At 40.1% G+C, this 26,657-nt stretch overlaps 1 protein-coding gene across 1 annotated transcript; it reads right to left on the bottom strand.

The window, feature by feature from the left end:
• Nucleotides 1–511: 511 nt before the first annotated feature.
• On the bottom strand, nucleotides 512–1,889 carry LOC136518807 (transcription factor bHLH61-like). Its single transcript, XM_066512496.1, has 3 exons — nucleotides 1,749–1,889; nucleotides 908–1,198; nucleotides 512–823 (listed from the first exon to the last, which is right to left on the bottom strand). Exons 1-3 carry the CDS (start codon nucleotides 1,824–1,826, stop codon nucleotides 743–745), a joined length of 450 nt encoding a protein of 149 aa, XP_066368593.1. The 5' UTR covers nucleotides 1,827–1,889; the 3' UTR covers nucleotides 512–742.
• Nucleotides 1,890–26,657: the final 24,768 nt, after the last annotated feature.

Here is a 26,657-nt window from a genome sequence, read left to right as displayed (position 1 = left end):
GGAGTTCTAACTGTAATAATATACCATGTCATTCTGTAAGTGCCTTGGAGATTCAAATTTTTTTCGTTGTTTATTTAGTGCACATCCTCAGCATTGGAGCGATTGGACGTAATATATAGGATGGGATTATATATTGGTCTGATTAGCCTCTACTAAAAGTCTTGGTTTGGAAAATGACAATGTTTTCTATGTTCACTGCCGAGTCTTAGAATCCTGCACCATGGAGTTTTTCGCATCCATTGGATGGTCCTTTATATTATGTTTACAATAATTTGCAGTACTGCTGTAAGAGTTTAAAGTGGATGTATTTGTTTAACTTTGGACTGATGCCTTTTCTTTGAAGAGGACTGAAACCGGAATTTTCCATTATCTAAAAAGAAGCTACCAGTATACCCACCTGTATATACGTGTTTTTACCAACACGCATGGGCATGGAACACCCGGGCTGAGAAGAAGGGTGATGGGAGCTAGTTATGCCATCTCCGTCATGCTATGAGAGTAATGCTTTTAATGTAAAATTTAGATATGCAAGCTGAATTAAGATATATGGGCATTGCCAAAAGATGACCACAGATGTTCCTAACTAATAGCATAACACACGCAAGACTGACTTCTTGCAGGAAGAGAAATTATGCTTTGCTCTCTTCAAAAAGTACGATGGGAATCAATATGTATAGCTTAGAGTCTTGACATAAGTTTTGTGCTCCATCAGCATCAACTCGATCGAATTGGACTAGGTTGATTAGTTTGTAGGACAATTCTTGATTGCTTGAACTACTGCTTGCTCCACTGCATGTGCGTCAATTAGGCCCTCATCTTCTTCCTGGAATGTCAATAATAAACAAATGTAAATCGTATTTGAACAGCAATAAGAGCCAACGCATTTGCTTAATTTATTCGTTCGCACCTCTCCTACAGCTTCTAGACGAAATGAACCAGCACATGTAGCCCTAGCCTCAAGCACTGTGAGTCCAATCTCGTCAAATGCCTCAAGAATGGAAGCAAGTAGTCCTGGTGGGCAGCTCTTGTCCATGAACACATTGATGAGGAAACCCTTGTCCAGGACTCCAACACTCACCAATGGTTGGCAAACATTGGCGTGTTGTGCAGATGCAGTCTCTTGGTTTAGCTTTGCAATTTTCTGCTGTAGATCTTTGATGTACGACGATGCGTCTGCTATTATTGACATTTTATCCCCCTGCATGACACATGTGTTCTATAACTTCAGTTTCTTGGTCAGTATTGAACTGATCTGAAAGATAAATGGTTAATAAATAGTAAAAAAGTTATCACTAGCAACTCTGTACAAACTACTTTGTTGTTTTCACATATCTCTTCGGAGATCAATTGTTTGGGCTGTTTATTGGTTCAGACATAATGGATGTTTGGACCTGTGGTTTACTATATATGGTGGATATTCTCCAAGATGTTATCATTTCGATTGACTTAAATCTACATATGCAAGAAATGAATGACTGAAAATAATCAATTGATGAAGTGATGTGAATGATCATTGCCTCATTTGTGAAAGAAAACAACAACTGACAGAAAAAAATACTTAACCGAAATAGCAATTAGCTTGAGATTCTTTCACTTACATAGCTAGAGGACGATGAGTAGTCTTTCAGAAAAAAAACGAGAATATATGTTCACGTATATAACAAGAGGTCTGTGCATGAGTAATCATCAAGAAGAATGAACAACATATGAAAGAGAATTAACTGATCTAATAAGAAGATGTGAATTACCGCATGAGAATGAGTAACGCTGCGGAGAATCTGCAGCTTCTCATGCAAAACTCCTCGCTTCTGCTCCCTGGAAACCATCACCCTCTGCCTCTCCAGTTTCCCTCTCTATCTCTGATCTGATCGATGTTGCCCTCTCTCTGCTTTCTCCCTGTTGAACGAGTCTCCTACGGCGAGCCGAGCAGAGCTATATATAGGCATTTCTCCGCACAAGACCCCCCCCCCCCCCCCCCCCCCCCCCCCCCCCCCGGGAGGAGAGACGCGTTATACATGCATGGAAGTCTTTTACAATCATAAAAGGCAAATGAATGACTGCACTTAATGTATAACCATTTTTCGGATACAGTTTAATTTTGACCAAATATATTGTAACAAAAAAATAATGTTTTTACCATGAGCAACACGGTTCATGATTATCTGGAACTACAGTCTGTCTCTAGACGATACTAATTCAAAATTCTAACGGTTTAATTGCATAAATGTCATCCGTTGGTCGTATATATATATCTGCCATATAAGTGGAGTGTACGCAATTAATCAAGGAAAAAAATAAGCACATATCGAGGAAATAAATAAATGAGAGCATGATTAGACGAGGAAAGTTAAGCGTCGCCAATGTACATCCACATCAGGCCAACTCAGTCTGGGAGAGCAAGGCACTCAGTATTCCGTAACCAAATGGGGTTCACAAAGACACACACACACACACACATACGAAAAGTACAAAGGAATGTACTTTTTGATCACATGACCCCTGACCGAATCAGGATGGTTGCAAAACATCAATTTCCTCCCCTCATTGTTTCCCCCTAAACAAATGGCTCCTACATTCTCTACCCATTACTATACGACAATTCTTGGCACATCAGTGTATATGCCATGACCAAAGCATATGACAAGAGGGGTTGGGAGCCACCACATCACCTGCAATGATCACTGCACAGCTCCAACTTTCCAGCACTTTGAAGATTGTATCTCCCTTTTTTAAGAAAGATTATCTCTTCGGCCTTTTCTATATGAAAGGAAAGATTAATTATTACCATTCCCATTGGCACATCAAGATTTACTGATTCTACTGACGATTATAAAATGAAGTTTAAGGTTTTTTTTTAATAATAACTGAAGTTTAAGGTTGAGTACAGTATACTCTTATTATAAAAAAAGGCTGAGTGCATTTCGTCGTAAAAAAGATTATGCAACCCTAACTTTGTAAACACACACTGCCTCAGATGATGTTTTAGCTTATAGAGGAACGCCGGAAGAGGTTACATTTAGGTATTGTGTTACAATCAGCTATATATTATGGCATCTCATCACATATATATACATAATGAAATACAAGAAGAAAACAAAGGTTGCAGCATCACGTACGTCTGCTAGCTCTGCCACGAACAGGAACAAAAAGACTCCACATACGTTTTCCAGCTGGACAGAGCCACGCACGCATGGCCGGGATGCGTACACGGGGGAGAGCATATATCAGCAGGCACATATATACCAGCGAGGGTTCACAAGCGTACGCGCGCCGGGAATAAGGCTCGCGGTAGACGGCAAGGCGAGTGGCCGCCTCGTGAGCGCGCAGCTTTGGCGCCATCCCTCCCATGCTCACATAGTCACATACTACAGGGCTCCCGTGATCAGCCCTGGCCGGCCTTCCCCCCCCCGCCAGGCAGCCACGGCCACACCCTTCAGCAGCCCACGCCCAGCCGCCCGTGTTGCTAGGTGGCTCCATCATCAGGTCGCATCTGCATCTGCATGCGAGCATACGCTCGCGCGCGCATATGCATGCATGATGTCTCGAACCCGCGGCCGGCCGGCTAGCCTCGATCACGGTTCGATCGCGCCTAGTGGCCAGAAGCAGAGCCCGTGCCTCTGGCCTCTGGCCTCGCTCTCTGGGGCAAGCCACAGCCCGGCGAATGGGTGTCCGTCACGTAGGCTAGCTGCATGCGGGCGCTCCAAGCCATGCCCCGTGTGGCAAGTGAGCTACCTGCTGCACGGGCGAGCTAGCTGCCGCGTGCATGCATGCCGTATTGCCGTGCCAGGCCGGGAACGCTGTGTGTATATGTACCGACCTGTTCACGTGCGTGTGTGTATATATGGCCGGCTCGCTACCTCCCACTGCGCCAGGCTTCGTCGTCCGTCGCTCCCGCAGGAACTGAACACTCGCACAGCGCGCGTGATACTTGCGGCTGCTTCTGCTGCTGCATCGATCCGAGCTCTGCTGGTCACGCTAGCTCGTGTACTACTACAATAAGCATTTGTAAGGCGGCTGATGATGGTGGGTAGAGGTGGCTCAGCCAGCCGCTCCTATTATATCGTCTATAAATCATATATTTGTAGGGACAGTTCCCAGACCGTTCCTACAAATTAATTCATAGAGATGGCTGGTGTTATCAGCCGCCCCTAGAGGTGGTCGTAGTACCAGTTGCCCCTATAATACCTGTTTGTAGGGGTGGTTCGGTCTAGAACCGTCCCTACAGTATATTTTTTCGTAAAAAAAATTCAAATTTACAATTCAAATTCGACCAGAACACACACACACACACACACACATATATATATATATATATATATATATATATATATATATATATATATATATATATATATATATATATATATATATATACATATAATTTAAATCTGACCACAAGCACAATAGCATTATATAAACTATCATTACAAGTCCAATTCACAAGAATATATACAATCCATCATTAAATAGATATAATTCATAAGTCTAATTCGTTCCACAAGTCCAAACCGTCCCACAAGGTAAGACCAATGTCAAATTCCATACACATTGTTATCAACGACCTACAGCTAGCCTTTCAGTCTCACAAAGGTGTTGGTACTGAGGATTTCTACCTAAGTCAGAATCTCGGTCATGGTAGGTGCCTTCGACGTGTACAATCTGGTCCAATATGAAGTTGCAAAGGTCGCCGACGAGCTCTAATAGTTGGTCATCCTTGTATGGGTCTCTTTTCATTTCTTTCTCTTCTTTCCACTACAAGAGAATAAGTTTCGGTTTAGTATTTCATATCATGTGCGAAGTTTTTATATTATGGGTGAAGATGTTCAAACTTACCCTTAAGGGGTATCTCCTGTAGGCACCGGTGTTACTCATCATAGAACATACATAGTATCCACAATGTACACTCCAAGTCTTCTGCTTGGGGCACTATGTGTTTTGCATATGGAAATATTAAGTAATGCTTTTGACAGCCATGTAATGGAGTACTAAAGTAAGTTACACTTACTGCATATAGTATTCTTATAGCCAGCATTTCCTTCCTTACTGGATCATGCCTTCCGTGATGTTGATTGACATAGAACCTAAATGTCCTGTTCGAATTATTTTATCAAATACAACTTGTTAGTATCCAAAAGTGAACGTTACAAGTATGTATACAAACATATAAGCTAATGAGTATTGTCAATATGTATACGTCTTGAGAATCGATATGAAGTCTTTGTATATCACCGGGTCCCTATCTATTGAATCAAAGACCCATGCCATGCTCCTCCTGACATCGACGCCTATACAAATCCAGTGGTTGCTGCATGAATTTAATCATAGAACTAGATAAGCTCTTTTGCATCGAATAAAATATATCAAACAAAACTTTAAGTATAGAGTTGAACTTACTCGAAGTTGTATGGTAGCCATATAGTAGAGTACTGTTGGAGATTTTTAATAGTCAGGGCAATGTATGTCGAAACCTTAAGGGACTCTTGCTTGAGTTTCTTCGCACAGATGTCCTCTTTCTCCCGAAGGGTCTTTCCAGCAGCTAGTTCTTTATCATCCAGTTTTCACTGTCTAGGGTAATTAAAATTTATTTGTGCTATAGCTTGAGGGTCTATATACCCGGCTTTCACACTTAGCATTTGTTTTACAATGTGCACTTGTATTCTACAAATCACGGCGTGGGTTAGTTACAACAAAATCCAAAGATTACATTCATATCATATTGGGAGGACAAGGACTTACAGGCACCACGTGCGAATTAGATTCATTTCCATTGCTCCAAGGTGAAAGCATGTCTGCATGTCATTGAAGTCAAATATAATTTTCCCGGCTGGGCTTTCAAATGTGCCAGTGGGCAAGCATGCTTGTACGAGGTCTATGCTCGTTAGGAGAACACGCAAGTACTAATCATAGAACCTTCTCATTCTAAGTGGTAGGCGCTAGATGTCCCTGTTTGGTAGAAAAAGCTTGCCTCTTTCATATGTTTTCGGGCAATCCTTTGACCATTTGATGGCATCAACATTTGGATATTGCTTTGTTGTTTGGTGGAGTTTGCTAGTGATGGCCTCCTTAGAAGCCTATGATGGGACTTTTTTTAACTTGGTTCTCAGGCTTGAACTGGTCATGGGCATACCACTTGTGCACCGACGAGACATGTTTCATCGGAACATAAATTGGCCTTATGGTGATTGGATGCTTCTTTCAAAGTTCCCATTCAGGCACGTCCTCATCTTCTTGTGCATCACCTTCTTCAGGAGGCACTCGTTGTTCATGTATCGGCTGTGCTTGTTGAGAAGACTGTGGCATCTCATCATGCACTTGCTCAGTACGAGCTGGAGAAGGTTGTGGCTTATCAGACACATGCTCGCTAGGAGGCAGGGAAGAATGTGGCATCTTAGGAATGTGGTGGTCACGAGATGATGAAAATATCTCCCCATCCTCACAACTCGCTCCAAATTTGAGAGAGAGGAGGCGGCGAAGAAGCAGTCAATATAATGTCCCATTTGTGTCAGAGGATGAACTACCCCATTACGTCTCCGAGTAACACTAGACCCTTGGGAGTTGCGTAGTCTATCCTCCACTGCATGAACTCAGGCTTCACGGTATGCACCTCGACCCTAGTGTAGTCCGATGGTATCTTATTATTGTGGTGTAATCCACCGGGAGGATGTGCCACACCTGTTGCCACCTCCATCACAATGTTCTACCGGCCGCTAAGAAAGACCAAGGTGCAACTAGTTGGTTCCTGTATGCGATCGACAGGGGTTGTGGCTGTAGTGGAACCTTGGCTTCTAGGAACTTTCGGAGGGATACCAACTAATGTTAGTTCTCCCAGCGGCGTCATTAATGTCTGTGGTTCCGTAGACAGTCCTTGCTCCTCCAGCGCCTTCGCAACTAGAGCCTTTACTTGGAGCTCAAGATTAGCCTCCCGGTCTCTGCCATTTTTTTGTACATGTGCCTGTCCTCTTCGAATCCATGCTTCTAGGTTATTCTTTTCCCTAGCCCCCTAGTGCAGCCTATGTGCTCGTTGTTTCCCAAGCCAAGGCTAAGCTTGTTCCTCTCTCTAGAATGATTGAATGAGCCCTTTTCCTTGTCTTCGGCATATTTTAGTATCCTTGATACTGCCTCTTGGGTCTCCGGCTTATCAAACTTATGATTACCACCGAATGATTCTGTACTCCTCGTATATATCCTATTCCTTGAGCGTACCTTCAAATTCTTCACATCGATATTCCTAGAAGCTGTGGCCTCTTCGTCCATCTTCCTAAACTGCTCTTCCTTGGCACAGTAGCCACTGAGGCCTAGGATGGTGTTGTTTGTTCCTCTTCGCCAGCTCGGTGTTACGGGCACTGAGCTCCAATGCCTCTGGTGAAGTCTTCTGAGCCACGAGCTCCTCCCATTGACTTGGAGTTATGTTGCCGAACTCATTGAAGGGAGTTAACCCCTTTTGGATATACTTCTTGTTGAGCTTCGACCTCCAACGTCAGAATGAATCTCCTATGATCTTGAAAGCATTTTTTACCAGTTCATGCTTACCCTCTGAAAATCTAAAATTGAGCTTCAGCTGCTTATCCCATAGTTCATCATTTTTCTTCTCTGGTACCTCTTTCCAATTAGGGATTGCTGGGTTCAATTTATCTCTTACTAGGGCCCGATCACATTACGGAATCATCCTCTGAATTCCTTCGGCTCAAGGATCTCCCCTGCCAGCCCGACCTCCGTTATCACATAGCATGCCTTATCTGGATATTGGTTTGCTTTTGTATCACCTTGTTTCCTCTTTGGTTTGGTAGTCGTGTTCGTGGTTGTGTCTTGAGGTTGTGGAACATAGGCCTCAATGTCCGTCTCTGTGGCTGATGCTTCTGCTCTCCTTTCCTCTACTCCGTCTTGTCCGACAAGATGTCACAGATGTCGATGTCGTCTTTTCTGAGTTTCAGGAGGGACCTATATATACGACAGGTCAAAACGTTAGCAGAGGTAACACAGCCAAAGCTTTAGCAAAATTTATAAGCTAAGGCTTTATCCCTACCTCCTCGTTTAGGTCAAAATCCTTATCCAAATCTTCCTCTGTTGGCCTCCTTCTGGCTTCAAGTGGGAAAGGATCCTCGGGACTTACATATCCCTCTTCTGAGTCCTCCTTCTCATCATCCTCTTCTTCTTCGCCTTCAGCAGCCTCTCCTGCTCCCCCTTCTTCCTCGTCACACTGCTCCTGAGTAAGCATCACTTCAAGATCCTTTTCTAACTCGTTATCGAACTGCTCCTAAGTAAGTTGGACCTCTAGTGCTTGCTCCTCATAGGTTGACTACTCATCATGCTCGGGGCATGGGGCTGCACTGCCTGGTGTCCACGACATTATTTCACGCTTTGCTCTAATAGATGCAAGAAAGTGTGCTTTAGGTACGCCAGAAGGGATAAGAAATCAAAAAGGTTTATAAACCAAAGTAGTCCTATAAAATAACAATATATAAAAATGAGTAGTAGCAGTAGTAGAGGCCTCAGAAACATGTCAATCATCATTTGATCATGAACTTGGAGCATCAAGACATCATAACAGAGAAGAGAGAAGGTAATGTAGGGGCGGCTGGTAATGATACCAAGTTCCTCACAAGTTCTTGATCATCAGCTCATATTCCATATAATGTATGGACTTGGACAATTTTATCATCGGCAAAACAAAGGAGAGGAGAGGAGAGGGTAGATTTGGCAAAAAAAAGCCTGCAGTTCCCAAAAGAAAGGAGAGGGGAGAACTTTTAGGCTTCTTGCTGCAAAAAAAAACAAAAAATCAACAGGGCATAGGATCAGTCGGAGCTCTCAGAGTTCCCAAAAGAAAGCAAGCACCATGGGGTTGAAACTAAAATGATTAAACCAAACGCCTGCAGTTCAAATTCACCATTCTAATTCCACCCAGATTCTTGCTAATTCTACTAGAAGTCTAGAAACAATCTAGACAACACAGCATACAAATTATATTGCTAACTAAAATTACTAACTGATATTGCAATCTGCAAGCTAACTGAAAGCACATCGAAATTAAAAACTGAGATTATTAACAAATACCAGACAGAAAATACAATTGAAAATGACAACATAGCTACCAAAAACTAAAACTAACTGGTATTACAAAACTGCAAGCTAACTGAAGAAATAATGGGATGAACTTCTAGCCATTGCACCATGATGCATAGCCTAGTGCATTACAATGTTTCATTAACAATAGGTGTTATGATAACTGAAAAAAAATATTGAAGGAGACATTGCCTATTACTCAATGTCCATCTGTGCTTAGCAAAGTGCCCAGCCCAGGACTGTAACATTCTAAGTTGTGCATGCTGTGATGGCCATCTTTGTGCGAGAGCAGGGCTTCCTTGCCAAAGAAAGAGCAGATCCAACCAGTGAGCAGAACGACATGCTACTGCCAGACTACTAATCATAGCGACACAGGTATCTTGGAGAAACCAAGTCTGAACTTCACACAGACTAAAAACTAAAGTTTTAAAACTGAAAGCACTAAACAAACATACTAAATCTGAAACAACTGAAGTTTTAAAACTGAAAGCACTAAACAGTGTTACTGAAACTGAAAAAAAACTCAACATATCAATGAACCTCAAACTAAAGTCTAGAAAAATATGAAACCTGAACTCTAACGGATAAACTAAACTAAAAAACTAAGAAATCAATTAAAACTTAAATGAATATATAATTAATGACACTAAAAAGAAATAATTTGACAATGAATGACACTAAAGTTACACTAAAATTCCAAGCTCAAGCTGCTAATTAGCAAAGAAGAAAACAAGCAGCTGGCCAACAGGAAAAGCACAACGACATTCTACTATGACGTGCCAGACTACAAAACATACGAGCGACACAGGTATCACGGAGAAACCAAGTCCGAACTTCACAAAGACTAAAAACTAAAAGCACTAAACAGACATACTAAATCTGAAACTACTGAAGTTTTATAATTGAAAGCACCAAACAGTGTTGCTGAAACTAAAAAAACTCAACATAAGGAATACTAGTGTGTTCGGTGCCGCAACAGTCCAGCACAATGCAACAATGTTGCGCAAGGTGTATGGCTGCAATAGCTGCTGCCATAGAAATCTACAACGAACAAATTGAGCACATACTAACCTATACCTTACATAGCACATCATATTTACAGTGGCAACTCATAGTTAACATTACAACAAGGATGTCATCAGATATGTTTTGTGAAGTAGTGCTGAAGAACAGGGCGGATATTTAAACTACCAACCCATATTGAAAATGCATCAGCAGAGTTGTGAACATGTAAATTCCACTAGATTCTAGTAGTTGGCGAGTCGACACACGACTTCGGATGGGAAAAAGATATATATGTGGATGTAGCCCATACTATTGTATCTCAATACAATTGTAAGAAAAAAGAAAGTGTAAGATGTCTCAAAATGCTAGTTGGAAGGAATGGTTTGTGTCAAACAAGTTGCTCTATTGGCCAGCATAACCTAACGGTTAAGAGAAAGTGAGGCACGGGTTGTTAGTTCAAGTAGAAGACAAGATAGCTCTATTGACGGTGCAAACTGAACAAGTAGTGGATTTGGTTTTGATTTGGTTCGGTGTTTTAAGGTGTGTTCTGAAACAATGGTGGACCAAAGGCACGACGTCCCTAGGTGCCTGTCTAGGCTCCGGCGCCCACATACGTTGAAGAATATGTTGCTTTTGTGCCCTGCTAAAGGTTAAAAACACATAATGTCATAGGCGCCTTTAGCTTCGTCAGGGTTCCATTCAAGTACCGAGCCCACTAGTGGCATGAAATGAGACTCGCGAAATCACATTATTCTTTTTCACATGGCTAGGTCTAGGTTTTTTTACTTCACCACATGCAGTTTCATGACTAAAATGTTTGTTTAAATGCTTATCAGAAAATATGAAACCTAAACTCTAACGGATAAACTAAACTAAAAAACTAAGAAACCAATTAAAACTTAAAATGAATATATAATTAATGACACTAAAAAGAAATAATTTGACAATGAATGACACTAAAGTTACACAAAAATTCCAAGCTCAAGCTGCTAATTAGCAAAGAAGAAAACAAGCAGCTGGCCAACAGGAAAAGCACAACGACATTCTACTATGACCTGCCAGACTACAAAACATAGGAGCGACACAGGAATCACGGAGAAACCAAGTCTGAACTTCACAAATACTAAAAAACTGAAAGCACTAAATAGACATACTAAATCTAAAACAACTGAAGTTTTATAATTCAAAGCACCAAACAGTGTTGCTGAAAAAAACTAAACATAAGGAATACTGGTGTGTTCGGTGCCGCAGCAGTCCAGCACTCTTCAACAATGTTGCGCAAGTTGTATGGCTGCAATAGCTGCTGCCATAGAAATCTACAACGAACAGATTGAGCACATACTAACCTGTACCTTACATAGCACATCATATTTACAGTGGCAACTCATAGTTAACATTGCAACAAGGATGTCATCAGATATGTTTTGTGAAGTAGTGCTGAAGAACAGGGCGGATATTTAAACTACCAACCCATATTGAAAACGCATCAGCAGAGTTGTGAACATGTAAATTCCACTAGATTCTAGTAGTAGGCGAGTCGACACACGACTTCGGATGGGAAAAAGATATATGCGTGGATGTAGCCCATACTGTTGTATCTCAATACAATTGTAAGAAAAAAAGAAAGTGTAAGATGTCTCAAAACGCAAGTTGGTACGAATGGTTTGTGTCAAACAAGTTGCTCTATTGGCTAGCATAACCTAACGGTTAAGAGAAAGTGAGGCAGGGGTTGTTAGTTCTAGTAAAAGACAAGATAGCTCTGTTGACGGTGCACACTGAACAAGTAGTGAATTTGGTTTTGATTTGGTTCGGTGTTTTAATGTGTGGCCTGAAACAACGGTGGACCAGAGGCACAACGTCCCTGGGCGCCTGTCTAGGCTCCGGCGCTCACATACGTTGAAGAATATGTTGCTTTTGTGCCCTGCTAATGGTTAAAAACACATAATGTCATAGGTGCCTTTAGCTTCCTCAGGGATCCATTCAAGTACCGAGTCCACTTGTGGCACGAAATGAGACTCGCGAAATCACATTATTCTTTTTCACATGGCTAGGTCTTGGTTTTTTTACTTCACCACATGCAGTTTAGTGACTAAAATGTTTGTTTAAATGATTATCAGAAAATATGAAACCCAAACTCTAACGGATAAACTAAACTAAAAAACTAAGAAACCAATTAAAACTTAAAATGAATATATAATTAATGACACTAAAAAGAAATAATTTGACAATGAATGACACTAAAGTTACACTAAAATTCCAAGCTCAAGCTGCTAATTAGCAAAGAAGAAAACAAGCAGCTGGCCAACAGGAAAAGCACAACGACATTCTACTATGACCTGCCAGACTACAAAACATAGGAGCGACACAGGAATCATGGAGAAACCAAGTCTGAACTTCACAAATACTAAAAAACTGAAAGCACTAAACAGACATACTAAATCTGAAACTACTGAAGTTTTATAATTGAAAGCACCAAACAGTGTTGCTGAAACTAAAAAAACTCAACATAAGGAATACTGGTGTGTTCGGTGCCACAGCAGTCCAGCACTCTGCAACAATGTTGCACAAGTTGTATGGCTGCAATAGCTACTGCCATAGAAATCTACAACGAACAGATTGAGCACATACTAACCTGTACCTTACATAGCACATCATATTTACAGTGGCAACTCATAGTTAACATTGCAACAAGGATGTCATCAGATATGTTTTGTGAAGTAGTGCTGAAGAACAGGGCGGATATTTAAACTACCAACCCATATTGAAAACGCATCAGCAGAGTTGTGAACATGTAAATTCCACAAGATTCTAGTAGTAGGTGAGTCGACACACGACTTCGGATGGGAAAAAGATATATGCGTGGATGTAGCCCATACTGTTGTATCTCAATACAATTGTAAGAAAAAAAGAAAGTGTAAGATGTCTCAAAATGCAAGTTGGTACGAATGGTTTGTGTCAAACAAGTTGCTCTATTGGCTAGCATAACCTAACGGTTAAGAGAAAGTGAGGCAGGGGTTGTTAGTTCTAGTAAAAGACAAGATAGCTCTATTGACGGTGCACACTGAACAAGTAGTGAATTTGGTTTTGATTTGGTTCGGTGTTTTAATGTGTGGCCTGAAACAATGGTGGACCAGAGGCACGACGTCCCTGGGCGCCTATCTAGGCTCTGGCGCTCACATACGTTGAAGAATATGTTGCTTTTGTGCCCTGCTAATGGTTAAAAACACATAATGTCATAGGCGCCTTTAGCTTCCTTAGGGATCCATTCAAGTACCGAGTCCACTTGTGGCACGTAATGAGACTCGCAAAATCACATTATTCTTTTTCACATGGCTAGGTCTTGGTTTTTTTACTTTACCACATGCAGTTTAGTGACTAAAATGTTTGTTTAAATGCTTATCAGAAAATATGAAACATGAACTCTAACTAATAAACTAAACTAAAAAACTAAGAAATCAATTAAAACTTAAAATGAATATATAATTACTGACACTAAAAAGAAATAATTTGACAATGAATGACACTAAAGTTACACAAAAATTCCAAGCTCAAGCTGCTAATTAGCAAAGAAGAAAACAAGCAGCTGGCCAACAGGAAAAGCACAACGACATTCTACTATTACCTGCCAGACTACAAAACATAGGAGCGACACAGGTATCACGGAGAAACCAAGTCTGAACTTCACAAAGACTAAAAAACTAAAAGCACTAAACAAACATACTAAATCTGAAACAACTGAAGTTTTATAATTGAAAGCACCAAACAGTGTTGCTGAAACTAAAAAAACTCAACATATGGAATACTGCTGTGTTCGGTGCCGCAACAGTCCAGCACTCTGCAACAATGTTGCGCAAGGTGTATGGCTGCAATAGCTGCTGCCATAGAAATCTACAACGAACAGATTTAGCACATACTAACCTGTACCTTATATAGCACATCATATTTACAGTGGCAACTCATAGTTAACATTGCAACAAGGATGTCATCAGATATGTTTTTTGAAGTAGTGTCGAAGAACAGGGCGGATATTTAAACTACCAACCCATATTGAGAATGCATCAGCAGAGTTGTGAACATGTAAATTCCACTAGATTCTAGTAGTAGGCGAGTCGACACACTACTTCGGATGGGAAAAAGAAATATACGTGGATGTAGCCCATACTATTGTATCTCAATACAATTGTAAGAAAAAAGAAAGTGTAAGATGTCTCAAAATGCTAGTTGGTAGGAATGGTTTGGGTCAAACAAGTTGCTCTATTGGCCAGCATAACCAAACGGTTAAGAGAAAGTGAAGCACGGGCTGTTAGTTCCAGTAGAAGACAAGATAGCTCTATTCACGGTGCAAACTGAACAAGTAGTGGATTTGGTTTTGATTTGGTTCGGTGTTTTAAGGTGTGGCCTGAAACAATGGTGGACCAAAGGCACGACGTCCCTAGGTGCCTGTTTAGGCTCCGGCGCCCACATACGTTGAAGAATATGTTGCTTTTGTCCCCTGCTAAAGGTTAAAAACACATAATCTCATAGGCGCCTTTAGCTTCGTCAGGGATCCATGCAAGTTCTGAGTCCACTAGTGGCATGAAATGAGACTCGTGAAATCACATTATTCTTTTTTCATATGGCTAGGTCTAGGTTTTTTTTACTTCACCACATGCAGTTTAGTGACTAAAATGTTTGTTTAAATGCTTATCAGAAAATATGAACCTGAACTCTAACTGATAAACTAAACTAAAAAACTAATAAATCAATTAAAACTTAAAATGAATTTATAATTAATGACACTAAAAAGAAATAATTTGACAATGAATGACACTAAAGTTACACTAAAATTTCAAGCTCAAGCTGCTAATTAGCAAAGAAGAAAACAAACAGCTGGCCAACAGGAAAAGCACAACGACATTCTACTATGACCTGCCAGACTACAAAACATACGAGCGATACAGGTATCACGGAGAAACCAAGTATGAACTTCACAAAGACTAAAAACTAAAAGCACTAAACAGACATACTAAATCTGAAACTACTGAAGTTTTATAATTGAAAGCACCAAACAGTGTTGCTGAAACTAAAAAAACTCAACATAAGGAATACTAGTGTGTTCGGTGCCGCAACAGTCCAGCACTCTGCAACAATGTTGCGCAAGGTGTATAGCTGCAATAGCTGCTGCCATAGAAATCTACAATGAACAAATTGAGCACATACTAACCTGTACATTACATAGCACATCATATTTACAGTGGCAACTCATAGTTAACATTGCAACAAGGATGTCATCAGATATGTTTTGTGAAGTAGTGCTGAAGAACAGGGCGGATATTTAAACTACCAACCCATATTGAAAATGCATCAGCAGAATTGTGAACATGTAAATTCCACTAGATTCTAGTAGTAGGCGAGTCGACACACGACTTCGGATGGGAAAAAGATATATATGTCGATGTAGCCCATACTATTGTTTCTCAATACAATTGTAAGAAAAAAGAAAGTGTAAGATGTCTCAAAATGCTAGTTGGTAGGAATGGTTTGTGTCAAACAAGTTGCTCTATTGGCCAGCATAACCTAACGGTTAAGAGAAAGTGAGGCACGGGATGTTAGTTTCAGTAGAAGACAAGATAGCTCTATTGACGGTGCAAACTGAACAAGTAGTGAATTTGGTTTTATTTTGGTTCGGTGTTTTAATGTGTGGCCTGAAACAACGGTGGACCAAAGGCATGACGTCCCTAGGTGCCTGTCTAGGCTCCGGCGCTCACATACGTTGAAGAATATGTTGCTTTTGTGCCCTGCTAATGGTTAAAAACACATAATGTCATAGACGCCTTTAGCCTCGTCAGGGATCCATTCAACTACCGAGTCCACTTGTGGCTTGAAATGAGACTCGCAAAATCACATTATTCTTTTTCACATGGCTTGGTCTAGGTTTTTTTACTTCACCACATGCAGTTTAGTGACTAAAATGTTTGTTTAAATGCTTATCAGAAAATATGAAACATGAACTCTAACTGATAAACTAAACTAAAAAACTAAGAAATCAATTAAAACTTAAAATGAATATATAATTAATGACACTAAAAAGAAATAATTTGATAATGAATGACACTAAAGTTACACTAAAATTCCAAGCTCAAGCTGCTAATTAGCAAAGAAGAAAACAAATAGGAAAAGCACAACGACATTCTACTATGACCTTCCAGATTACAAAACATAGGAGCAACACAGGTATCACGGAGAAACCAAGTCTGAACTTCACAAAGACTAAAAAACTGAAAGCACTAAACAGACATACTAAATCTGAAACAACTGAAGTTTTATAATTGAAAGCACCAAACAATGTTGCTGAAACTAAATAAACTCAACATATGGAATACTGGTGTGTTCGGTGCCGCAGCAGTCCAGCACTCTGCAACAATGTTGCGCAAGGTGTATGGCTACAATAGCTGCTGCCATAGAAATCTACAACGAACAGATTTAGCACATACTAACCTGTACCTTATATAGCACATCATATTTACAGTGGCAACTCATAGTTAACATTGCAACAAGGATGTCATCAGATATGTTTTTTGAAGTAGTGCCGAAGAACAGGGCGGATATGTAACACCCCAAATTTTGTACTTTTAGAAATAGAGTAAAAATGATTTATTTTGTAGTTTTGTGCTCATAAAAACATAGGTAAAAGAAAATTTTCTTTAAATTAAAATCCAACATAAGGGTAACAACATGTTTGCGCATACATGCCGTTGCATTGATACTTTTGTGATGAGTGGTTTGGAAAATAAATTCAAATCTCAATCTTTAAAATATTGCTTTCAAGTAGTGGTTTAAAAAGAATTTGAAAATTTACAAAAACAAAAGTTAGATAAGATGCCTTGTTTTTAAAATCTAAAGGCTTGGAAAAGGTTTTGAGACACGTTAGGATGATGCCTCTCTTTCCGGGAATCTTTCCGACCTTTTTCGGGATTAAATTCATATTTCTTGGAGTTTTATCTTTTTCCTTGATCAATGCAAAAGTCTTTTTCGGGAGCTAAACCACTTTGGTTGTGTTCCTTATCCTTTTATCTATTCCTAGGAATTTTTATGGAATTTTTCGGAGCTCGGAGATATTTTTCGGATCCTAAATAGTAATTCCTGATTTTCTATAATTATTTTAATTCCGAAAATCAATATTTACTAAAATATCTCGGATTTCCAAAATATCCAAACCCTACGTATATATATATGTCGGCGTAGCCCTCGATGCGAGGATTATAGAAGTACAGCCCGTTTTTCGAGCCGCCACACGTAGCCCCGCATATCGGACGCCGAAGTTCTCCACAGCTAGGTTTCCGGCGAACTCTTCGGCGAGCTTTTCTGGCCATCTCGTTCGTTCCCGACGACAACCTCCACCACTAGAAGGTAGCCCTCTTCGTCCTCTACGCCGTCGTGTCTTCCGTTTCTCGAATCCATGTCCGTTTGATGCTTTCCCTAACAGTTCTCTCTCTTTCCCGACGAGGACATCCATGGCCGGCATCTTTCCTTCTCCGTTCTGGCCAGAGCTGGTCCCGTGCGCCGCCACCAGGAGGTCGACCGCGCAGGCATAAAGGAATCGCAAGATGGAGGTCTCATACAATCTAGAGCTTCACTTGGAAGTGTCGGTTATTCCTATGGTTGAGGAATCACTATTAGACACAAGGATCTTTGTTCAAGATTGTTAACAGGTTGGATCATCTACAAGGAGCTCAAATATTTTGTCAGGATTGGTCTTCGCTTCAAGCTATCATCACTTGGGAGTTCAACCTTCAACTCAAGACAAGTTGGCACTGATGGCATACGAAAATATGATGATTGGACTTCTCTACAGTTGGTTCTTTGGCAACTTAAGTGAGTTTAGTTTGGATGGAGTTCTCTTTTTGGTTGTGGGATGTCTCTAATGATAGAATTATACGGACAATCGCTCAAGAGAGATGTGTTGAGCTAGAACCCGCTTAAGTATGCAAGAGTGATTCAGAGTTCCTCGGAATGGTAAGATTCTATCACACGTTCATTAGAGGTATTATAGTGTTGAACACAAGAGTTTCTTTTATAAAGCGGTTGGCAAGGATATGGATGTGCTCTATGTAAGAAAAGCAGTGAATTGTGCATCAAGACAACTATGGAGGCTTGAGATGGACTATTTGACATATGAGATCTGGAGTTATCCATTGTGGAGCATAGTGGTATTATCTACTTGGACATGAAGAGTGATATCTACGTGAATCATAAGAATCTAAGGGACATTTTTAGTAAGTTGGTTTGAGATTGTGACATCAGTGTTGGGTTCAAGTAACCAAATGTTTTTGGTTTAGAAGTATGTGTTATCTTTAGGAGAAATAAAAGTCGTTGCCAATGCCATTAGCAAATTGGAAGAGCTATGCTAAGAAGATTGGACGACACCATGGATTAAGTTTTGTGTTTAAGAGTCACAACTCAACCTGAGCATATATATAGTTAATAGTGTTTTGAAGTTGGAATCTATTTTGGACCAAGAGAGAGTAATACATGAGGATCAATTGGAATATGGATGTATGAAGTAGTCGATTTGATATCTTGGACTAAAAAAATCTAGCAAGACATGTTGAGAACTATTGTGTTACATTTTGGAATTAGTGAGGACAAGAGTTTGTCACCCAATGGATTCCAAAGTGGTCTTTGTGAGAAGCATATGGAGTGTCAGTGTGAAGAATAAGCTAGCACCCAGCTGCAACAGTTCATTGAGGTTGTTAAAAAGGAAAAGAGAAGAGGCCTAACGATTGGAAGAGTACCAGAGAGTTGGTTTGTGGATACTTGAGAGTTAATTAGAGGGCCTATCAACATCTTGGGATCAGCGAGTATGCTATTTGGAGTAAAAGTCAAGAGGAATCTTTGTCAAGACGGTGGAACTACTCGAGAAAGTGAAGAAGAACCAATGGCAGTGTGTATTCTAGTGTCTTGATTATCATCTTCCGAATCTCGAGGACGAGATTCATCTTAAGGGGGGTAGAATTGTAACACCCCAAATTTTGCACTTTTAGAAATAGAGTAAAAATGATTTATTTTGTAGTTTTGTGCTCATAAAAACATAGGTAAAAGAAAATTTTCTTTAAATTAAAATCCAACATAAGGGTAACAACATGTTTGCGCATACATGCCGTTGCATTGATACTTTTGTGATGAGTGGTTTGGAAAATAAATTCAAATCTCAATCTTTAAAATATTGCTTTCAAGTAGTGGTTTAAAAAGAATTTGAAAATTTACAAAAACAAAAGTTAGATAAGATGCCTTGTTTGTAAAATTTAAAGGCTTGGAAAAGGTTTTGAGACACGTTAGGATGATGCCTCTCTTTCCGGGAATCTTTCCGACCTTTTTCGGGATTAAATTCATATTTCTTGGAGTTTTATCTTTTTCCTTGATCAATGCAAAAGTCTTTTTCGGGAGCTAAACCACTTTGGTTGTGTTCCTTATCCTTTTATCTATTCCTAGGAATTTTTATGGAATTTTTCGGAGCTCGGAGATATTTTTCGGAGCCTAAATAGTAATTCCCGATTTTCTGTAATTATTTTAATTCCGAAAATCAATATTTACTAAAATATCTCGGATTTCCAAAATATCCAAACCCTACGTATATATATATGCCGGCGTAGCCCTCGATGCGGGGATTCCAGAAGTACAGCCCGTTTTTCGAGCAGCCACACATAGCCAGGTTTCTAGCGAACTCTTCGGCGAGCTTTTCTGGCCATCTCGTCCGTTCCCGACGACAACCTCCACCACTAGAAGGTAGCCCTCTTCGTCCTCTACGCCATCGTGTCTTCCGTTTCTCGAATCCATGTCCGTTTGATGCTTTCCCTAACAGTTCTCTCTCTTTCCCGACGAGGACATCCATGGCCGGCATCTTTCCTTCTCCGTTCTGGCCAGAGCTGGTCCCGTGCGCCGCCACCAGGAGGTCGACCGCGCAGCTGCCTGATGCCCCAGCCCTGCGCGTTCACCCCAGCGCTTCGGCCCCTGGTCTCGCGTGCACTGCTTGGCAGGGCAAGGCCGCCGACGCACCTTGCACGGTGGTGCAGGTCAGCCCGGCTCTGCGGGCCATGTGGCCTGGCGTCACGCCGCCGCCGGCCGCGACCGGTCGGTCATCCCTCCATGCTGGTCGAGGCCCCTCCTCTCCCTGCGTGGTGGAACAAAGCTGCAACAGTAGTTTCCCCATGGCTGCGTACGTGAAGACGAATAGAGGTAGAAGATGGAGTATTTACAAGATTGCCATCCGGTAATTATCATTGATCTTTAATCCTTCGCCGTTTCATCATTTTAGCTCCGTTTCGTCTCGTTCTCGTTGCGTTAGTTTCGTGTCGAAGCACTCTACGCAGTAGCGCTAATGGTTTTCATGTCACATGATTTTTCATATATAGCTAAATATTAAATTGGTTAACATGCTTATAATTAGTTTTATAACTAGAAACAATATAGGTTTTATATCTCGGTGATTATACATAATCTGTTAATTTGATTAATCAGTAACTTCAGTATAGTCTTAGATTATAATTAGTTGAATGTTGCATATGTGTTAAGTATGAATAGATGCCCTCACATGATTTATGTTTTTAATTTATAGATGTTTAAATGACTAAAAGTATATATATAATCTTTTATAATTATAAAATATGACGTATGCCAACATTAATGCCCTTTTAATTATGACTTGCTTAGATTAATTATGAGACATAATATAATTGTTCTATTAGTTGCTCTCACATGTTCTATATTTCTAAAGTAAAGTTTAAATACTTTATATAATATGAGATATGTTGATTAATAAAATATGATTAATTAGTGACATAAACATGTATGTCTTTAAATTGTAATTTGCCAAGTTTAAATGTGACATATATACTTTGAATATATATACTCTCATTTGTTATTATATTTCAATTTAATTTGCATAAAAGATATCAAAATATTTATAATTAAGATATGATTAATTTATCTTAGTTTTCTAAATCTAACTCAATTTTAGATATTCCCCTGAGATATCTTATACATGTTTTATGATCATTAAAATAGATAAAGCATATAGTTTTCTTTCCAACGTAAATCCTTCGATAGATGTTTCTGTTTTACCGTAGCTCCAATTAGTGTGCCTTTCGCGTGTGTGTGATCGTAGCAATGCGTAGATTAGATTTCGAATCTTTTCATTGATTGGTGTATTGTTCTAATCTAGTATGTTTGCTATGCATGCTTGTTCGGATGTTTGTGTGGTGCTTTTCGGTCTTGTCCAGTCGATGAGTTTTGCGTTGGTGATCTATAAGAAGTTGGAGATCAAGAAGAAGAAGAAGAAAACGTTGAAGATTAAAGCTTACCGAAGGATCGGTGTTTAAGGCAAGTATAGTTTGGGTTTTCTTTCTGTGACCATGATCTTGAAACTTGATTAATGAATATGCTATAAACATAAAAGATGACTTGTTAGCAACAACAGGAGGGTTAAATTCCCTCTCCACAAGGTCTCATTTGTAAGTGATCATCCGGGACTTACAGTACAGCTGTGAGGGCTATATGGCTCTGGCTTTAGCTCAGTATGAGGTCTTTTTCTAGCCGGCTTAGAGGATACTACGAGTTGGGTATAGGATAGCCTCTGTCCTGTTGAGCCTAGCTATGGTAGCGGCCTTTTTTGGAAGGGGGGTTCCTATATCCGATGACCCTGCGGCCCTTCTCGGTTAGACAGAACCTTTGAAAGGCTTCATAGTGAACCCTGCCGGCCTTCCTTTGTAGAGGGTTAAGAGGCTCGCGACCTCGGGTGAAAGGGCAATTCACGACTCATAGTGAAAGTGTACACCTCTGCGCAGAGTTTAATAAACTGATATATCAGCCGTGCTCACGGTCACGAGCGGCCAAGGGATTCTTACGCCAAAGATGAGCACTTGTTAAATTATGCTTAACTGAGTTATTTTGAGCTATTTATTATTCAATTATACTTGATCATGTGGCTATGGAATACACTACCTTGTTGCTATATTTGCGGAGTTCGACATGGACTCACTCTTGCAATTTCCCCCACACCTCAGGCCGAATAACAGTTTGTCAGAGACTTGAGAAGTTAGGCTTGTGATCAACCAGTCAGTTGGATCCAGTGGAGTGAAGTCTGCACCCAGAGATCAAAGTTGTTTACCTGTTGATTGCTTTCTAAGGTTATCTCTTTTGCTAAGTTCGCTATATATTAAGCATTGTGAATTGATACTGCCCCTTCATTTGTAGCTATATGTGAGGTTTGATTACTAGGGCTCACATATGGTGTGCATTTGGCTTTGTCCTTAAAACCGGGTGTTACAAGTGGTATCAGAGTAATGCTGACTGTAGGACGCAAGCCTAGTAGAAACTGGTCGTTCTAAGGTTTACAAGTTACAGCAAAAATCCGTGTTCTATAAACCTTGATATTTTCTTTCCTACTACATTCTTACCCTTGATATTCGTCCCCTCCTTGATGCTTCTTTAAAAGCTTTTTGTTCCCATCTACTCCTTGCTTTGATATGCTTTTAGAATCTTGTCTTACCACCTTCTCGCATAATTTGAAGTTAAGCTATAGGATCTTTACCCATAATATGAAGAAGACGATAGTATCGCAAGTGTAAGTCAATGATTGAATTGTGCACCCTAATTGCTTGTTGGCTTGTCATTATGATTATGTTTTGTTTTGAATCTTTGTAATGAGTGCAATGATTTTGTGGTATTTTCCACAAATTCATTTAGTTTATAAGCATAAGACATAAGGATTAATGAATAGATAGTTGGGTTTTGGTTTTCTCCTGTTTTCCTATCTATCTTTCTGGAGCAACCTGTCATCTTTGGTTTATATCTCTGTTTTCGGGCAATCAAAAATCATGGTAAACTTTTAGAGAACACTAGACTTCAACATGTTTCTCTGACCTCAAGAATCACCCTGATAGCTATTATGGTTATGGAGTTATGAAAATCATAAGAGGATGTATCTGTGCTGTCAGAAATCTAGAGCAGTCTGCGGTGTTCTGGTCATAACTTTTTACCTGTTCGAGCAATGGCTATGAAATTTTTGTGGGAATAAATAGACCTCTGTATCTTTCCAATGCCGCAAGAATCACCTCATTATTAGTTCTGGATTAAAAGTTATACCTGTCGTAATCTGAAGTTACTGTTCTGTCCGGAATCTGAAACCAGCTTCTGTTGTGGTCTGTTTTTTATCAACTTAACGTCAGAATCAGAGAACATGGTCTAAATAAAAGTTGTAGATAATTTCATGAGCTTTCCAACGGTGTAAAGTAGAATACTATTGGATTTATAGAACAGGAGTTATAGCAGTTTTACTATTCTGCTATTTTTTTTACTCGCTGGAGAAATCAGATTGTTTTTGCACATAAGTTTATTTGGAATATATTGGATAGATCAAATAGGAGAAGAAGCAAGCTATCCTTTGGTGCCCCTACTTGATCTTTTCTTAAGGGGGGTAGCCAAGGCATAAAGGAATCGCAAGATGGAGGTCTCATACAATCTAGAGCTTCACTTGGAAGTGTCGGTTATTCCTATGGTTGAGGAATCACTATTAGACACAAGGATCTTTGTTCAAGATTGTTAACAGGTTGGATCATCTACAAGGAGCTCAAATATTTTGTCAGGATTGGTCTTCGCTTCAAGCTATCATCACTTGGGAGTTCAACCTTCAACTCAAGACAAGTTGGCACTGATGGCATACGAAAATATGATGATTGGACTTCTCTACAGTTGGTTCTTTGGCAACTTAAGTGAGTTTAGTTTGGATGGAGTTCTCTTTTTGGTTGTGGGATGTCTCTAATGATAGAATTATACGGACAATCGCTCAAGAGAGATGTGTTGAGCTAGAACCCGCTTAAGTATGCAAGAGTGATTCAGAGTTCCTCGGAATGGTAAGATTCTATCACACGTTCATTAGAGGTATTATAGTGTTGAACACAAGAGTTTCTTTTATAAAGCGGTTGGCAAGGATATGGATGTGCTCTATGTAAGAAAAGCAGTGAATTGTGCATCAAGACAACTATGGAGGCTTGAGATGGACTATTTGACATATGAGATCTGGAGTTATCCATTGTGGAGCATAGTGGTATTATCTACTTGGACATGAAGAGTGATATCTACGTGAATCATAAGAATCTAAGGGACATTTTTAGTAAGTTGGTTTGAGATTGTGACATCAGTGTTGGGTTCAAGTAACCAAATGTTTTTGGTTTAGAAGTATGTGTTATCTTTAGGAGAAATAAAAGTCGTTGCCAATGCCATTAGCAAATTGGAAGAGCTATGCTAAGAAGATTGGACGACACCATGGATTAAGTTTTGTGTTTAAGAGTCACAACTCAACCTGAGCATATATATAGTTAATAGTGTTTTGAAGTTGGAATCTATTTTGGACCAAGAGAGAGTAATACATGAGGATCAATTGGAATATGGATGTATGAAGTAGTCGATTTGATATCTTGGACTAAAAAAATCTAGCAAGACATGTTGAGAACTATTGTGTTACATTTTGGAATTAGTGAGGACAAGAGTTTGTCACCCAATGGATTCCAAAGTGGTCTTTGTGAGAAGCATATGGAGTGTCAGTGTGAAGAATAAGCTAGCACCCAGCTGCAACAGTTCATTGAGGTTGTTAAAAAGGAAAAGAGAAGAGGCCTAACGATTGGAAGAGTACCAGAGAGTTGGTTTGTGGATACTTGAGAGTTAATTAGAGGGCCTATCAACATCTTGGGATCAGCGAGTATGCTATTTGGAGTAAAAGTCAAGAGGAATCTTTGTCAAGACGGTGGAACTACTCGAGAAAGTGAAGAAGAACCAATGGCAGTGTGTATTCTAGTGTCTTGATTATCATCTTCTGAATCTCGAGGACGAGATTCATCTTAAGGGGGGTAGAATTGTAACACCCCAAATTTTGCACTTTTAGAAATAGAGTAAAAATGATTTATTTTGTAGTTTTGTGCTCATAAAAACATAGGTAAAAGAAAATTTTCTTTAAATTAAAATCCAACATAAGGGTAACAACATGTTTGCGCATACATGCCGTTGCATTGATACTTTTGTGATGAGTGGTTTGGAAAATAAATTCAAATCTCAATCTTTAAAATATTGCTTTCAAGTAGTGGTTTAAAAAGAATTTGAAAATTTACAAAAACAAAAGTTAGATAAGATGCCTTGTTTGTAAAATTTAAAGGCTTGGAAAAGGTTTTGAGACACGTTAGGATGATGCCTCTCTTTCCGGGAATCTTTCCGACCTTTTTCGGGATTAAATTCATATTTCTTGGAGTTTTATCTTTTTCCTTGATCAATGCAAAAGTCTTTTTCGGGAGCTAAACCACTTTGGTTGTGTTCCTTATCCTTTTATCTATTCCTAGGAATTTTTATGGAATTTTTCGGAGCTCGGAGATATTTTTCGGAGCCTAAATAGTAATTCCCGATTTTCTGTAATTATTTTAATTCCGAAAATCAATATTTACTAAAATATCTCGGATTTCCAAAATATCCAAACCCTACGTATATATATATATGCCGGCGTAGCCCTCGATGCGGGGATTCCAGAAGTACAGCCCGTTTTTCGAGCAGCCACACATAGCCAGGTTTCTACCGAACTCTTCGGCGAGCTTTTCTGGCCATCTCGTCCGTTCCCGACGACAACCTCCACCACTAGAAGGTAGCCCTCTTCGTCCTCTACGCCATCGTGTCTTCCGTTTCTCGAATCCATGTCCGTTTGATGCTTTCCCTAACAGTTCTCTCTCTTTCCCGACGAGGACATCCATGGCCGGCATCTTTCCTTCTCCGTTCTGGCCAGAGCTGGTCCCGTGCGCCGCCACCAGGAGGTCGACCGCGCAGCTGCCTGATGCCCCAGCCCTGCGCGTTCACCCCAGCGCTTCGGCCCCTGGTCTCGCGTGCACTGCTTGGCAGGGCAAGGCCGCCGACGCACCTTGCACGGTGGTGCAGGTCAGCCCGGCTCTGCGGGCCATGTGGCCTGGCGTCACGCCGCCGCCGGCCGCGACCGGTCGGTCATCCCTCCATGCTGGTCGAGGCCCCTCCTCTCCCTGCGTGGTGGAACAAAGCTGCAACAGTAGTTTCCCCATGGCTGCGTACGTGAAGACGAATAGAGGTAGAAGATGGAGTATTTACAAGATTGCCATCCGGTAATTATCATTGATCTTTAATCCTTCGCCGTTTCATCATTTTAGCTCCGTTTCGTCTCGTTCTCGTTGCGTTAGTTTCGTGTCGAAGCACTCTACGCAGTAGCGCTAATGGTTTTCATGTCACATGATTTTTCATATATAGCTAAATATTAAATTGGTTAACATGCTTATAATTAGTTTTATAACTAGAAACAATATAGGTTTTATATCTCGGTGATTATACATAATCTGTTAATTTGATTAATCAGTAACTTCAGTATAGTCTTAGATTATAATTAGTTGAATGTTGCATATGTGTTAAGTATGAATAGATGCCCTCACATGATTTATGTTTTTAATTTATAGATGTTTAAATGACTAAAAGTATATATATAATCTTTTATAATTATAAAATATGACGTATGCCAACATTAATGCCCTTTTAATTATGACTTGCTTAGATTAATT

This window comes from Miscanthus floridulus, chromosome 17, assembly GCF_019320115.1.
Source record: "Miscanthus floridulus cultivar M001 chromosome 17, ASM1932011v1, whole genome shotgun sequence".
Lineage (NCBI taxonomy): Eukaryota > Viridiplantae > Streptophyta > Magnoliopsida > Poales > Poaceae > Miscanthus > Miscanthus floridulus.
The sequence above is the reverse complement of the archived record's forward strand: the minus strand, read 5'-3'. Positions and strand labels throughout refer to the sequence as shown.